Raw genomic sequence first — 14,871 nt, 5'->3', positions numbered from 1 at the left:
CTCACCATCAAATATATCTTATATTGATTTCTATGACTTTAGTTCTATCAACTACGATGATTATTGAGATTTTAACGTGAGCTTATAAACACGAGTCCACAGAAATCCACGCCTCCAAGTGTTCACAAATACACACCTCCAAGTGATTGTAAGACCTTACGCGCAACCATCATCATATACAAGCATGTGGCACATGTTTCCATTATCAATTTCCTACGGTACTGGTTTAGTTTCAGTGTTCATACTGAAAATGTGTTAGGTCATCCTGAATATGTATTAGGTCATCCTCAACATATGTTCGGTCATCCTTATGATTTCTCATTAAATGCATCTTCATGACACTCATTAGAATTTCGATTGTGAGTCATCATTCAGTAAACCTATAAAGACGTCAATGTTTTTGTTTTAGTGAACACTGGGGAAACAATCATGTTGTGTCGAGCGTTGTACATAGTCAATATTTCTGTGAAGATGTGGTCGCATCATGAAGTCTTCAGTATTAGATTTTATTTCAAGTGTAGCTAGCAAGATGTACGTAGGCACGTACGTGTTACAGGCTCGGTCATGCCCACAGTAGACTGGATCTTGTCTCACTGTCATCTTCATCTTCCCAGGAAAGTCTTAAGACATTTTGGTTGGTCGTTATGATACTACGTAGACGACGTGGATAACCATGGATTTTGACAGCACTTAAATCCACCTAACCATAAACGTTGGAAACTGGTAGAGCTGCTGAAAAAAATTACTGTGTGTGTGTGTGTGTGTGTGTGTGTGTGTGTGTGTGTGTGTTACCGGACTCCGCATAGTCGAGGTTACATCACAAGTAAAATATCACCTACGGCGGCGATGGTGTACGTAACTACAGCTGTACGTGGACACATTATCGGCTGGGAGAGCTAACCGCTAATAACTACTCCCTTCACCTCGACGGTACGACCACTGAGCACGACGGTACGACCACTGAGCACGACGGTACGACCACTGAGCACGGCGGTACGACCACTGAGCACGACGGTACGGTTTTGATGTGACTTTACGACCATTGAACACATGTTTACCAAATGGCGGCCTGTTACGTCTCTTCGTTGTATATCAACTGACTGTTATATTTCTCTCTTGTGTCTCCCCTGATGATGTGATTATTACACGAAAGTGCACTTGGGAACTTATCGTGTTTCATTTTCCCAGTGGACTCATAGGAAGTGTTTAAGATATCTGGGAGTGGATCTGGCAGCGGATGGAACCATGGAAGCGGAAGTGGATCATAGGGTGGGGGAGGGGGCGAAAATCCTGGGGGCCTTGAAGAATGTGTGGAAGTCGAGAACATTATCTCGGAAAGCAAAAATGGGTATGTTTGAAGGAATAGTGGTTCCAACAATGTTGTATGGTTGCGAGGCGTGGGCTATGGATAGAGCTGTGCGCAGGAGGATGGATGTGCTGGAAATGAGATGTTTGAGGACAATGTGTGGTGTGAGGTGGTTTGATCGAGTGAGTAACGTAAGGGTAAGAGAGATGTGTGGAAATAAAAAGAGCGTGGTTGAGAGAGCAGAAGAGGGTGTTTTGAAGTGGTTTGGGCACATGGAGAGGATGAGTGAGGAAAGATTGACCAAGAGGATATATGTGTCGGAGGTGGAGGGAACAAGGAGAAGAGGGAGACCAAATTGGAGGTGGAAAGATGGAGTGAAAAAGATTTTGTGTGATCGGGGCCTGAACATGCAGGAGGGTGAAAGGAGGGCAAGGAATAGAGTGAATTGGAGAGATGTGGTATACCGGGGTTGACGTGCTGTCAGTGGATTGAAGCAAGGCATGTGAAGCGTCTGGGGTAAACCATGGAAAGCTGTGTAGGTATGTATATTTGCGTGTGTGGACGTATGTATATACATGTGTATGGGGGGGGGGTTGGGTTGGGCCATTTCTTTCGTCTGTTTCCTTGCGCTACCTCGCAAACGCGGGAGACAGCGACAAAGTATAATAAATAAAAATAATATATATATATATATATATATATATATATATATATATATATATATATATATATATATATATATATATATATATATATATATATATATATATATATATGTATTCTCAGTCAAAAGAAAAACTAAAGATACCCTTTTTTCTTAATTTCAAAGACAAGAATCAATCCTGGAAAAAACACATTCATCCTTTGATCCGTTTTCTTTGGCGAAAGAACGTATAATGTATGAGGATGCCTTTCCTTTTGTATCATTCATAAAACCTTATATATATCTTTTTTTTTTCACCTGACACATAAACAACTAAAACAAAAATTTGCCTTTTGTTCCTCATGGAATTTAAGTTCAATAAAATATTCAGCATATACATACATTATGAATTCATCAATATATTTTGACACATTCGTAAATCTCAGTTTCAAACTCCCTCCAAGAAATGTTCATGATCACAGTCACACGTACAGGCGGAGGAAGTCAACACACACACACCTGCACCAGTCAGCGATCGACGACCACAAGGTCAACAGAGGTGAAGTAAGTCCCTCGCTCCTGACTCCGCCCATCATCGCCAGGTTAAGGTCATATCCGCATGTCAGGTCATTTGTGAAGCTGTTATCACAAGCTTTAACCTTTGAAATAAATGACCAGTTTTTCTTATAAAGATCTTACTCTCGAGTATATTACGGTTCTCTGAATATGAAATAACATGAAAATAACATATACAAAAAATATATCATATGTACGTCTCATTATGATCTATCAAGTACTTATCGCTTTACCATAAATAAAGGTTAAGTTATATATATATATATATATATATATATATATATATATATATATATATATATATATATATATATATATATATATGTATATATATAATCCGAAGGAAGTTTACGGAAAACCACGTTATGTGTATGTGACTAGTTTTTTGATTTCTAATAATTACTATAAATAAAGTCTATTTCTTTTTCGTCATTAATGTATATAATTTTGATACCAAATAAACACCACATTTAAAAATTGTTTTCTGAGTAAATATCATATAAGATTAATATAAACTTACTTCAAGAAAATTCTTTCAATTTCTCTTTAACGATATAAACAATCAAAAATATTTTTGTCTACTTCACATATATATCAAGATCCTCGACCTTATGGTTCTACTTCACATACATCTTTATAATCCCTTGTTTGAGATGTGTAAGATATCAATATCGTCCACCTTATGGTTCTACTCACAGACACCATGTACAAAACTATTTTCTTCCTTCCCAAGTGCAGACAAATGAAGGAAAAGAATATAGTGTTAACTCACTTGTTACTGGATACACGAGTTAAGACTAAGCATACGATAATAAGGTTTGGAACTGCAGCTACACTTGTCATCCTAATCTCTCTCTCTCTCTCTCTCTCTCTCTCTCTCTCTCTCTCTCTCTCTCTCTCTCTCTCTCTCTCTCTCTCTCTCTCTCTCTCTCTCTCTCTCTCTCTCTCTCTCTATTTATCTATCTATCTATCTATCTATCTCTCATCTCACACATTTTCAAAACTTTCTCCTAAGTTTGAAGAAAGGGTTCTTTGTATTCTATTCTCTATAGCTTTCTCTTCTCCTACACCTAATTTGCATTCCTAAAATCGAATTTTTTCCACAGTTTTCTTTTTCTAACTATATTATTAATACATAACATTGTCATTTCTTCATTTCTCATATACACTTCCACAAGTATCACGAAGCATCTTCTATAACTCCACCTTCATCATAACACTCGGCCAGCCACCAGTGCCCCATCAGTGACAGATTTCCAACATTTCTCAAATTATTCAGTCTCCTGACCTGACGACCCTCACTTCTGCCTGCAGTTCTCATGCTGTGTTCTCCTGACCTGACGACCCTCACTTCTGCCTGCAGTTCTCATGCTGTGTTCTCCTGACCTGACGACCCTCACTTCTGCCTGCAGTTCTCATGCTGTGTTCTCCTGACCTGACGACCCTCACTTCTGCCTGCAGTTCTCATGCTGTGTTCTCGCTACGTTCCTTCACTAATTGCGTCCATCTCTTACAGTCTCATCAATCTCCTTGACTAATTTCCTATTATTTCCATCCACTTATATTTTTTTGTTTATCACAGTTAGCACATAGTATACATTCTAGACAAACATTGCCTCTTCCTGTGTCCCATTTATAGACCTTCTCCTGTAGTCTCTGGAAACGTGCGCTACAAACTGACCAACGGTCGGCAACCACGCCACATTTTCTGTATCATACGATGCGTTATCGTGCGGGGCGTTCACTTCACACTTGCTTTCTTACCCGTGTCCATGACGACGGTAGTAGGGGTACCCCACTATCAACACCGTCGCTAGCACGCTGCTCGTCACCACTACGTCACGTGCTGTACCCTTCCGTCACACAGGATAGTACTGTACCGTTACAGCCATCTTTATCGTGCAGGTTCTGTAGCGTTATAAGCCATTCTTCAAGTACCGTAACGCACCGTTGGTCGTCGGTAAGGTGTTACGGTATCGTGCCGTCACAAGTCATCCCGCAGGTGCTGGTATCGTGCCGTCACAAACAAGTGCTGCTGCAGTTCTGTCAACAAGACTAGAGATCAGACTAGTTCGAGGTCCTCCTTACCTCGAGGTCCTCCTCACCTCGAGGTCCTCCTCGCCTCGAGGTCCTCCTCACATATTCTTCTCTCCTCGGTTACAGTGTGTACGTTCCTCGGGCGGCTTGATCTTCAGGTGTTTCTCCAGGTCCTCCAGCTGGAGGCTACACCGGCCATTCTTCTTGCAACGCTGAGCCTTCTTCTGCTCCTTCTTCTTGAACTTCTTCATCGACTCTGGCGGGAGAGGACAAGACACAAACATACATACATAAGGACAACACACTGTGACAAAGGCAATATTTGGGAGACTATAGTCAGTGTAGACGTAAGCGGAAACGAAACGTTGAAGGGGAGTAAGGAAGGAGAGAAGTGGGTAGGTTGCTGAGCGAGAATGGGAAGTAAGTGTTGACTGACTCACTGGGGAAGAAGGTAACATGAAAGGGGTAAACAGTTTCATTGATACTGCTGATGAGTTAAAGTGGATGGGTGTTGGGGGTACTTACTGAACCACTGGGTGGGTGTTAGGTTATTTGGTGTTGATTAGTGGGTTAGTAGAATAAGTCAGTGGGTGGTGGGTTGCTGACTCAGGTAGTGGCTATTGGGTTGGTGGGTTACCTCAGTGACAGATAGGTCAGTGGATTAAATAAGTGGGTTGTGAGCTGGTAAGTTAATGAGTGGTGGGTCGGGGTGTTCGGTGAGTAGATTGGGGGGTCGATGGTTTTAGATGGTGGCTGCTGGGTTACGTGAGTGATTGTGAGTCGTTGGGTTAGATGACAAGTCGGTTAGGTGAGTGGGTAGTGGGTTAGTGGGTTAGGTGAATGGATGGTGGGTCGGTGAGGTAGGGTAAGTGGATGGCGGGTCGGTGGGTTAGTTGAGCGGGTGATGGGGTTAAGCGGTGGGTGGTGGATCGGTGGGTTAGTTGAGATGATGGTTGGTCGTTGGGTTAGATGAGTTCATTGTAGGTAGGTAGATTAAATCAGTGGATGGTGGGCGGTGGGTTAGGTCCGTGGCTGGTGGGCTGGGATGAGATGGTAGTGGGATTGTGGGTTAGGACAGAGGACGGTGAGTTTGTGGATTGCGTGGTGATCGGTGGGTTAGGTTACGACTAAAGGATCTGAGGATTAGGTGGTGGGTCGTTGGGATAGGGGTGAGTGGTTGGGTAAGTCGGGGGTTATATGAGTGGGTCTTGGGTCGGTAGGTAAGGTGGTGGGTTGTGGGTCGATGGGTTTGGTCTGTGGGTGATTGATCGAAGGGTTTGGTCAATGGCTGGTGAGATGGTGGGTTGGGGTGAGTGGGTTGGTGGGTTAGATTGAGGGCTGGTAATTCGGTAGGTCAGGCATGAATGGATTGATGGGTTAGGTCAGTGACTGGTTGGTTTCTGTATTAGGTGGTAGGTCGGTGGGTTAAGGGTAAGTGTGTGGTGGGTCGGTGGATTAAGTCAGCAGATGATGGATCGGTGGGTTGGTTTATGGGTGGTGAGTGGGTGGGTTGGTGGGTGTGCAGGCTTGATATCAGTGGGTAGTGGTGTGAGGGGCTGTACGCTGGTCTTGGATCACAGGCTAGAGGACACACCAGGGTTCAGGTGTTCCCGGAAGCCACACAAAATAATAGATTCTCGCCACACACACCGCCATGTTTCACCACAGAAAACTCTCGTAGAAAACCAGTATCTGTGGGCGGAGGCCCCCCCCCCCCCTCCCCTTGCTGGTCTGACACACCTGAGCCCCTCCCTCTACTGTGGTGGCCGGCTCTACACTGCACACCTGAGCTACAAATGATGTAACATTTATATGAAACTTTACCTTAGCTTCTAACCCAGCCAACCCTTCCCTCTCTCTATCGTCCCTCTCTCCCTTTACCTTCCTTTCTTATGCTCCCCACCCACTTCCCACCTACTCCCCGACCACTCCTCACCCACTCCCTACCCACTTCCCACCCAATCCTCACCAACTCCTCACCCAATCTCCACCCACTCCCCACCCATGCCTCCACTTTCTGCCAGCTCTCAACCCCCAACCTTTAACTTGCCGATCATGAGTTACCCTCCCGCACACTGTGTTAGTCTCCCCCACCCCAGCAGGAGGATGCCTTCACCCATGGGTCTACCCCCAGCCTATGAGGAGCTTTGCTCCTGTCCCTACTCCAGCACAGGGGAGGCCCGCCCCGGCCGTACTCTACCACGAGGGACGTACTGGTGGTGCTGCTTCCCAGGAGAGAGAATGTGTACGTGGAGCTCAGGTTACGGAACTCCTCGCGGCTAATGTCGTAGATGTGCAGGTTCTCCAAGTTGCGGTTCTGCAGCATCATCCTGTGCAGGTGGAGTATCCCAGTCGATCCCTCCAGCGGTTCGAACACGTACTGGGGGGGAGGAAAGTGAGGAGAGGTTAGTGGTGGTGGGAAACTACAGCTTATCTGGTTCGCCCTCTCCTGTACCAGTGGTTATCATCTGCTGCACTAGGGTGGTGCTCCTTGCTGTAACTGTTGTCATTTACCGGATATGTTTCATCGTAAGGGACAGTTGTAGCAGGTGTTGGTGTGATCTTTCAAGTTTCACTGTATTCTGGCGGTGTAATGTAACAGACGTGTGGTGTGTGTGTGTGTGTGTGTGTGTGTGTGTGTGTGTGTGTGTGTGTGTGTGTTTGTTCTTATCTATGTCGTAGGGTTATAGTGTCTTAGATTCAATTTTCATCTTACGTGATGAGTGTATTGTGTTATGGGTAAATGTTACCTGGGTGCATGGAGCCTTTGGTGAGGTGTTTCCCACCCTCGTGTGTGATCATAGATACTAACAGAGGTCATATGGTTTCATACTTATGAATATGCTACATCACATATAAGTACTGGAGAGTAACGTACGTGTACGACCGCGGAGTTGTTGCCTGCACCGTTGTTCTTCCAGACGGCGAGGCGGGAGCGGACGGTTAGGCAACGGACTGTGTTGCCAGACACCTGCGGCGTTGTGTTCGCTGTGGACACAAACAACACATGTGTCACCATCATGACATTTCATCTAATTACACATACACACACACGCACAAACAAACAAATACATTCCCTCAAAGGCCCAGTCCTCTGTTCTTAACGCTACCTCGCTATCGCGGGAAATAGCGAATAGTATGAAAAAAAAAAAAAAAAAAAAAAAAAAATATATATATATATATATATATATATATATATATATATATATTATATATATATATATATAAATATATATTTTTTCTTTCTTTTAAACTATTCGCCATTTCCCGCGTTAGCGAGGTAGCGTTAGGAACAGAGGACTGGGCCTTTGAGGGAATATCTTCTCCTGGCCCCCTTCTCTGTTTCTTCTTTTGGAAAAAAAAAAAAAAAAAACGAGAGGGGAGGATTTCCTGCCCCCCGCTCCCTTCCCTTTTAGTCGCCTTCTACGACACGCAGGGAATACGTGGCAAGTATTCTTTCTCCCCTATCTCTATTCTTTGCCCTCCTTTCACCCTCCTGCATGTTCAGGCCCCGATCACACAAAATCTTTTTCACTCCATCTTTCCACCTCCAATTTGGTCTCCCTCTTCTCCTCGTTCCCTCCACCTCCGACACATATATTCTCTTGGTCAATCTTTCCTCACTCATTCTCTCCATGTGCCCAAACCATTTCAAAACACCCTCTTCTGCTCTCTCAACCACGCTCTTTTTATTTCCACACATCTCTCTTACCCTTACGTTACTTACTCGATCAAACCACCTCACACCACACATTGTCCTCAAACATCTCATTTCCAGCACATCCATCCTCCTGCGCACAACTCTATCCATAGTGCACGCCTCGCAACCATGCAACATTGTTGGAACCACTATTCCTTCAAACATACCCATTTTTGCTTTCCGAGATAATGTTCTCGACTTCCACACATTCTTCAAGGCTCCCAGAATTTTCGCCCCCTCCCCCACCCTATGATCCACTTTCGCTTCCATGGTTCCATCCGCTGCCAGATCCACTCCCAGATATCTAAAACACTTCACTTCCTCCAGTTTTTCTCCATTCAAACTCACCTCCCAATTGAATTGACCCTCAACCCTACTGTACCTAATAACCTTGCTCTTATTCACATTTACTCTTAACTTTCTTCTTTCACACACTTTACCAAACTCAGTCACCAGCTTCTGCAGTTTCTCACATGAATCAGCCACCAGCGCTGTATCATCAGCGAACAACAACTGACTCACTTCCCAAGCTCTCTCATCCCCAACAGGCTTAATACTTGCCTCTCTTTCCAAAACTCTTGCATTCACCTCCCTAACAACCCCATCCATAAACAAATTAAACAACCATGGAGACATCATACACCCCTGCCGCAAACCTACATTCACTGAGAACCAATCACTTTCCTCTCTTCCTACACGTACACATGCCTTACATCCTCGATAAAAACTTTTCACTGCTTCTAACAACATATATATATATATTTTTTTTTTATACTTTGTCGCTGTTTCCCGCGTTTGCGAGGTAGCGCAAGGAAACAGACGAAAGAAATGGCCCAACCCCCCCCATACACATGTATATACATACGTCCACACACGCAAATATACATACCTACACAGCTTTCCATGGTTTACCCCAGACGCTTCACATGCCTTGATTCAATCCACTGACAGCACGTCAACCCCGGTATACCACATCGCTCCAATTCACTCTATTCCTTGCCCTCCTTTCACCCTCCTGCATGTTCAGGCCCCGATCACACAAAATCTTTTTCACTCCATCTTTCCACCTCCAATTTGGTCTCCCTCTTCTCCTCGTTCCCTCCACCTCCGACACATATATCCTCTTGGTCAATCTTTCCTCACTCATTCTCTCCATGTGCCCAAACCACTTCAAAACACCCTCTTCTGCTCTCTCAACTACGCTCTTTTTATTTCCACACATCTCTCTTACCCTTACGTTACTCACTCGATCAAACCACCTCACACCACACATTGTCCTCAAACATCTCATTTCCAGCACATCCATCCTCCTGCGCACAACTCTATCCATAGTGCACGCCTCGCAACCATACAACATTGTTGGAACCACTATTCCTTCAAACATACCCATTTTTGCTTTCCGAGATACTGTTCTCGACTTCCACACATTTTTCAAGGCTCCCAAAATTTTCGCCCCCTCCCCCACCCTATGATCCACTTCCGCTTCCATGGTTCCATCCGCTGCCAGATCCACTCCCAGATATCTAAAACACTTCACTTCCTCCAGTTTTTCTCCATTCAAACTCACCTCCCAATTGACTTGACCCTCAACCCTACTGTACCTAATAACCTTGCTCTTATTCACATTTACTCTTAACTTTCTTCTTCCACACACTTTACCAAACTCAGTCACCAGCTTCTGCAGTTTCTCACATGAATCAGCCACCAGCGCTGTATCATCAGCGAACAACAACTGACTCACTTCCCAAGCTCTCTCATCCCCAACAGACTTCATACTTGCCCCTCTTTCCAGGACTCTTGCATTTACCTCCCTAACAACCCCATCCATAAACAAATTAAACAACCATGGAGACATCACACACCCCTGCCGCAAACCTACATTCACTGAGAACCAATATATATATATATATATGATATATGATACATATGATATATATGATATATATGATACAGCGCTGGTGGCTGATTCATGTGAGAAACTGCAGAAGCTGGTGACTGAGTTTGGTAAAGTGTGTGGAAGAAGAAAGTTAAGAGTAAATGTGAATAAGAGCAAGGTTATTAGGTACAGTAGGGTTGAGGGTCAAGTCAATTGGGAGGTGAGTTTGAATGGAGAAAAACTGGAGGAAGTGAAGTGTTTTAGATATCTGGGAGTGGATCTGTCAGCGGATGGAACCATGGAAGCGGAAGTGGATCATAGGGTGGGGGAGGGGGCGAAAATTTTGGGAGCCTTGAAAAATGTGTGGAAGTCGAGAACAGTATCTCGGAAAGCAAAAATGGGTATGTTTGAAGGAATAGTGGTTCCAACAATGTTGTATGGTTGCGAGGCGTGGGCTATGGATAGAGTTGTGCGCAGGAGGATGGATGTGCTGGAAATGAGATGTTTGAGGACAATGTGTGGTGTGAGGTGGTTTGATCGAGTAAGTAACGTAAGGGTAAGAGAGATGTGTGGAAATAAAAAGAGCGTGGTTGAGAGAGCAGAAGAGGGTGTTTTGAAATGGTTTGGTCACATGGAGAGAATGAGTGAGGAAAGATTGACCAAGAGGATATATGTGTCGGAGGTGGAGGGAACGAGGAGAAGAGGGAGACCAAATTGGAGGTGGAAAGATGGAGTGAAAAAGATTTTGTGTGATCGGGGCCTGAACATGCAGGAGGGTGTAAGGAGGGCAAGGAATAGAGTGAATTGGAGCGATGTGGTATACAGGGGTTGACGTGCTGTCAGTGGAGTGAATCAAGGCATGTGAAGCGTCTGGGGTAAACCATGGAAAGCTGTGTAGGTATGTATATTTGCGTGTGTGGACGTGTGTATGTACATGTGTATGGGGGGGGGGAGTTGGGCCATTTCTTTCGTGTGTTTCCTTGCGCTACCTCGCAAACGCGGGAGACAGCGACAAAGTATAAAAAAAAAAAAAAAAAAAAAATATATATATATATATATGTATATATATATATGTAGTGTATATATAGTGTATATATAGTGTATATATATATATATATATATATATATATATATATATATATATATATATATATATATATATATATATATGAAATAATAGTTATGTTTCTGCCAAGAGTCGCAAGTTCCCGCCTTACATTCAAATGTCAGTTGTCAAACAATCAGCTGCTTCAGGCCTTTTAAAAGATGTATTGGTTATAATACATCTTTTCTATGATCTTTTAAGTTTATTTTCATATGTTTTAAATATCATAGATATTTTTAAGCTTCTCAAAAATTATCAGCTTTAAATTTAGAAAAAAATGTAAAATTGTGCAGGAAAATACGTATTTCTGCCAGTAACCAAACATCGTGTGGAGCTGTGTTGTTGACAGTCTGCATACGAGGAAGTTTAGAGTTTAAGTTTTGTTTTTTGTGCGTGGTCGTGGTAAATTGGGTACTTCAAGGTGGAGATGTGAAGTATCAGTTGAACATAGAACCTTTGACTGATATCCGTATTATCGTAGACGATTATGAACGGCTGTGGTGTGATGGGCATAACGCGTTGTGTTGACTCCACGTGGATCCATGCTGACGACAGAGGACTTGGTAATTCCCCTTTCATGGTACGCTATTATGATATCGTTGTATCATTATAATGGAGTATAGTAAGAGTTAAATAATCGCTTTATGTATTGGTGAGAATTTGCCTCATGTATTTAGTATGAAACATGATCATCTACTTGTGAAACTACAGCCTTAAACACCCCTAACTGCCTCGTTGGGACGTATCTTAGAACTGTAAGCTGATTGCTGCTATTATTATTATTTATTACGTAGTCTTTGTCGCAGATAATGCTAGGTTAAAGACGTAAGTATTTTAACAAACTGTTAAAGTAATCGTAAAGGAGCCTAACGTAATTGCTTTACAATACAACAGTTAGAGGTGAAAGCTTGGGATTTGTTTAGTTAGCGATTTTTTATTTTATTTTTCTTTCAGTCTTAATGATTTGTAAAATAGTTTTAAAACACAGTATGATTTTACAAAAACATTGCTTTTAGTTTGTATATGCTGCTAAATTCATAGAGTGGGACAACAACTAACGGTTTTATTTTAACTGCATTTTATTGTTTAGAAATTGTTTTATTTCTACAGTGACCGAAATGTCACGGGCAGAAACGTCTTCAGGCCAAAGGCCAAAGGCCAAGTCGGTCGATAGAAGCAGAGAAAAATGTAGAAGTAGGGCTTCGCTGGTGTTAGTAGACCTTTAGACTTAAGGACAGAGAGAGTATAGGAAGAGGGAAAGATAGTGTTGATTCAGTAGTTAACGGTAATTCAACTTTAAACGTGATATGAAACACTGATGTAACCTTATCCATATAATATAATGTTGATAGTTATTGCTAGCCCAGTGCTGGTTTTTAGTCGATAAATCAGTTTTGATATCATGGACGCATGATGCTTGCCTGACATTCACAGATATTGTTAGTCTGCCTCTTAATTATCGCTAGTCTTTTTAATGTTAGTCTCGTACTAGCCAAGCATTTCGGTAGCTAAGTCCTGTCTCAGTATTTTGTTAGCTTATTATTAACCTTTCAATGTTTTGCTAGCTTAGTTTTAGCTTAGTATTTTGTTAGCCTATTACTAGCTTAGCATTTTGTTAGCCTAGTTCTCCCTTAGCATTATGTTAGCTTCGTGCTAACTAATTATGTTAGCTAGTTTTAGGTTGGCGTTGTTAGCTTAGCACTAGCCTAGTTCCAACATTGTTAGTTTTAGCCTAGCTTTATGTTAGCTTAGCACTAGCCTACAATGTTAGCCGTATTTTTGCTCCGTGGATGTAAAGTAACAAAAATAGTAGGTGTGAAGTGGTAACTAAGTACTTACTTGTGATCCTGAATAAAGCGTAACGTTTGAAGCGGTGTAATTTCACTCGTTATCAAGAATCAAGCGTATCGTAATATTGACGATATAGTAAGCTGTAAAAATAGATATTCTCTGTCTGTACAGATATTTCACTCAACTGTGGTTGATGGTGCACAAACATAAAATAGATTGACAGATTTTGATCTTTTATGATTATTAATGGCCGTCTTTCCTTGTCTCATCTTAAAAAAAAAAATGTCAGGACCATAAATGCTTTGCAATGTCTTCAGGTAGTAATACACCCCTTTCCTTTTCCTTGACCCCTCAAACCTACCCACACATTCCTCGACCTACCCACGCCTTCCTCACAAGATAACACATCTTCCTCGACCTCCCACGCCTCTATTCTTTGCCCTCCTTTCACCCTCCTGCATGTTCAGGCCCCGATCACACAAAATCTTTTTCACTCCATCTTTCCACCTCCAATTTGGTCTCCCTCTTCTCCTCGTTCCCTCCACCTCCGACACATATATTCTCTTGGTCAATCTTTCCTCACTCATTCTCTCCATGTGCCCAAACCATTTCAAAACACCCTCTTCTGCTCTCTCAACCACGCTCTTTTTATTTCCACACATCTCTCTTACCCTTACGTTACTTACTCGATCAAACCACCTCACACCACACATTGTCCTCAAACATCTCATTTCCAGCACATCCATCCTCCTGCGCACAACTCTATCCATAGTCCACGCCTCGCAACCATGCAACATTGTTGGAACCACTATTCCTTCAAACATACCCATTTTTGCTTTCCGAGATAATGTTCTCGACTTCCACACATTCTTCAAGGCTCCCAGAATTTTCGCCCCCTCCCCCACCCTATGATCCACTTTCGCTTCCATGGTTCCATCCGCTGCCAGATCCACTCCCAGATATCTAAAACACTTCACTTCCTCCAGTTTTTCTCCATTCAAACTCACCTCCCAATTGAATTGACCCTCAACCCTACTGTACCTAATAACCTTGCTCTTATTCACATTTACTCTTAACTTTCTTCTTTCACACACTTTACCAAACTCAGTCACCAGCTTCTGCAGTTTCTCACATGAATCAGCCACCAGCGCTGTATCATCAGCGAACAACAACTGACTCACTTCCCAAGCTCTCTCATCCCCAACAGACTTCATACTTGCCCCTCTTTCCAAAACTCTTGCATTTACCTCCCTAACAACCCCATCCATAAACAAATTAAACAACCATGGAGACATCATACACCCCTGCCGCAAACCTACATTCACTGAGAACCAATCACTTTCCTCTCTTCCTACACGTACACATGCCTTACATCCTCGATAAAAACTTTTCACTGCTTCTAACAACATATATATATATATATATATATATATATATATATATATATATATATATATATATATATATATATATATATATATATATATATATATATATATATATATTTTTTATACTTTGTCGCTGTTTCCCGCGTTTGCGAGGTAGCGCAAGGAAACAGACGAAAGAAATGGCCCAACCCCCCCCATACACATGTATATACATACGTCCACACACGCAAATATACATACCTACACAGCTTTCCATGGTTTACCCCAGACGCTTCACATGCCTTGATTCAATCCACTGACAGCACGTCAACCCCGGTATACCACATCGCTCCAATTCACTCTATTCCTTGCCCTCCTTTCACCCTCCTGCATGTTCAGGCCCCGATCACACAAAATCTTTTTCACTCCATCTTTCCACCTCCAATTTGGTCTCCCTCTTCTCCTCGTTC

General features: G+C 42.7%; 1 protein-coding gene across 2 annotated transcripts in view; it reads right to left on the bottom strand.

Moving 5' to 3' along the window:
• Window positions 1-3,385: 3,385 nt before the first annotated feature.
• Window positions 3,386-14,871, bottom strand: part of LOC139747041 (chordin-like protein 1) — a 204,672-nt gene continuing 193,186 nt past the window's right edge. Inside the window, exons 7-10 of one of the 2 annotated variants that reach the window (XR_011712300.1) lie at window positions 7,441-7,550; window positions 6,777-6,942; window positions 3,961-4,818; window positions 3,386-3,862 (exon numbers count right to left, since the gene is read on the bottom strand). Coding sequence is in view for 1 of the 2 variants with exons in the window: in XM_071658792.1 (XP_071514893.1) it covers window positions 4,661-4,818; window positions 6,777-6,942; window positions 7,441-7,550 (434 nt within the window). In the remaining variant the exon portion in view is untranslated. Of the gene's footprint in view, window positions 4,819-6,776; window positions 6,943-7,440; window positions 7,551-14,871 lie in introns of both variants that reach the window. The other variant, XM_071658792.1, reaches the window with a different exon arrangement.

The sequence above is a fragment of the Panulirus ornatus genome, chromosome 5 (assembly GCF_036320965.1).
Source record: "Panulirus ornatus isolate Po-2019 chromosome 5, ASM3632096v1, whole genome shotgun sequence".
Lineage (NCBI taxonomy): Eukaryota > Metazoa > Arthropoda > Malacostraca > Decapoda > Palinuridae > Panulirus > Panulirus ornatus.
This window is presented reverse-complemented; position numbering and strand designations above follow the sequence as displayed.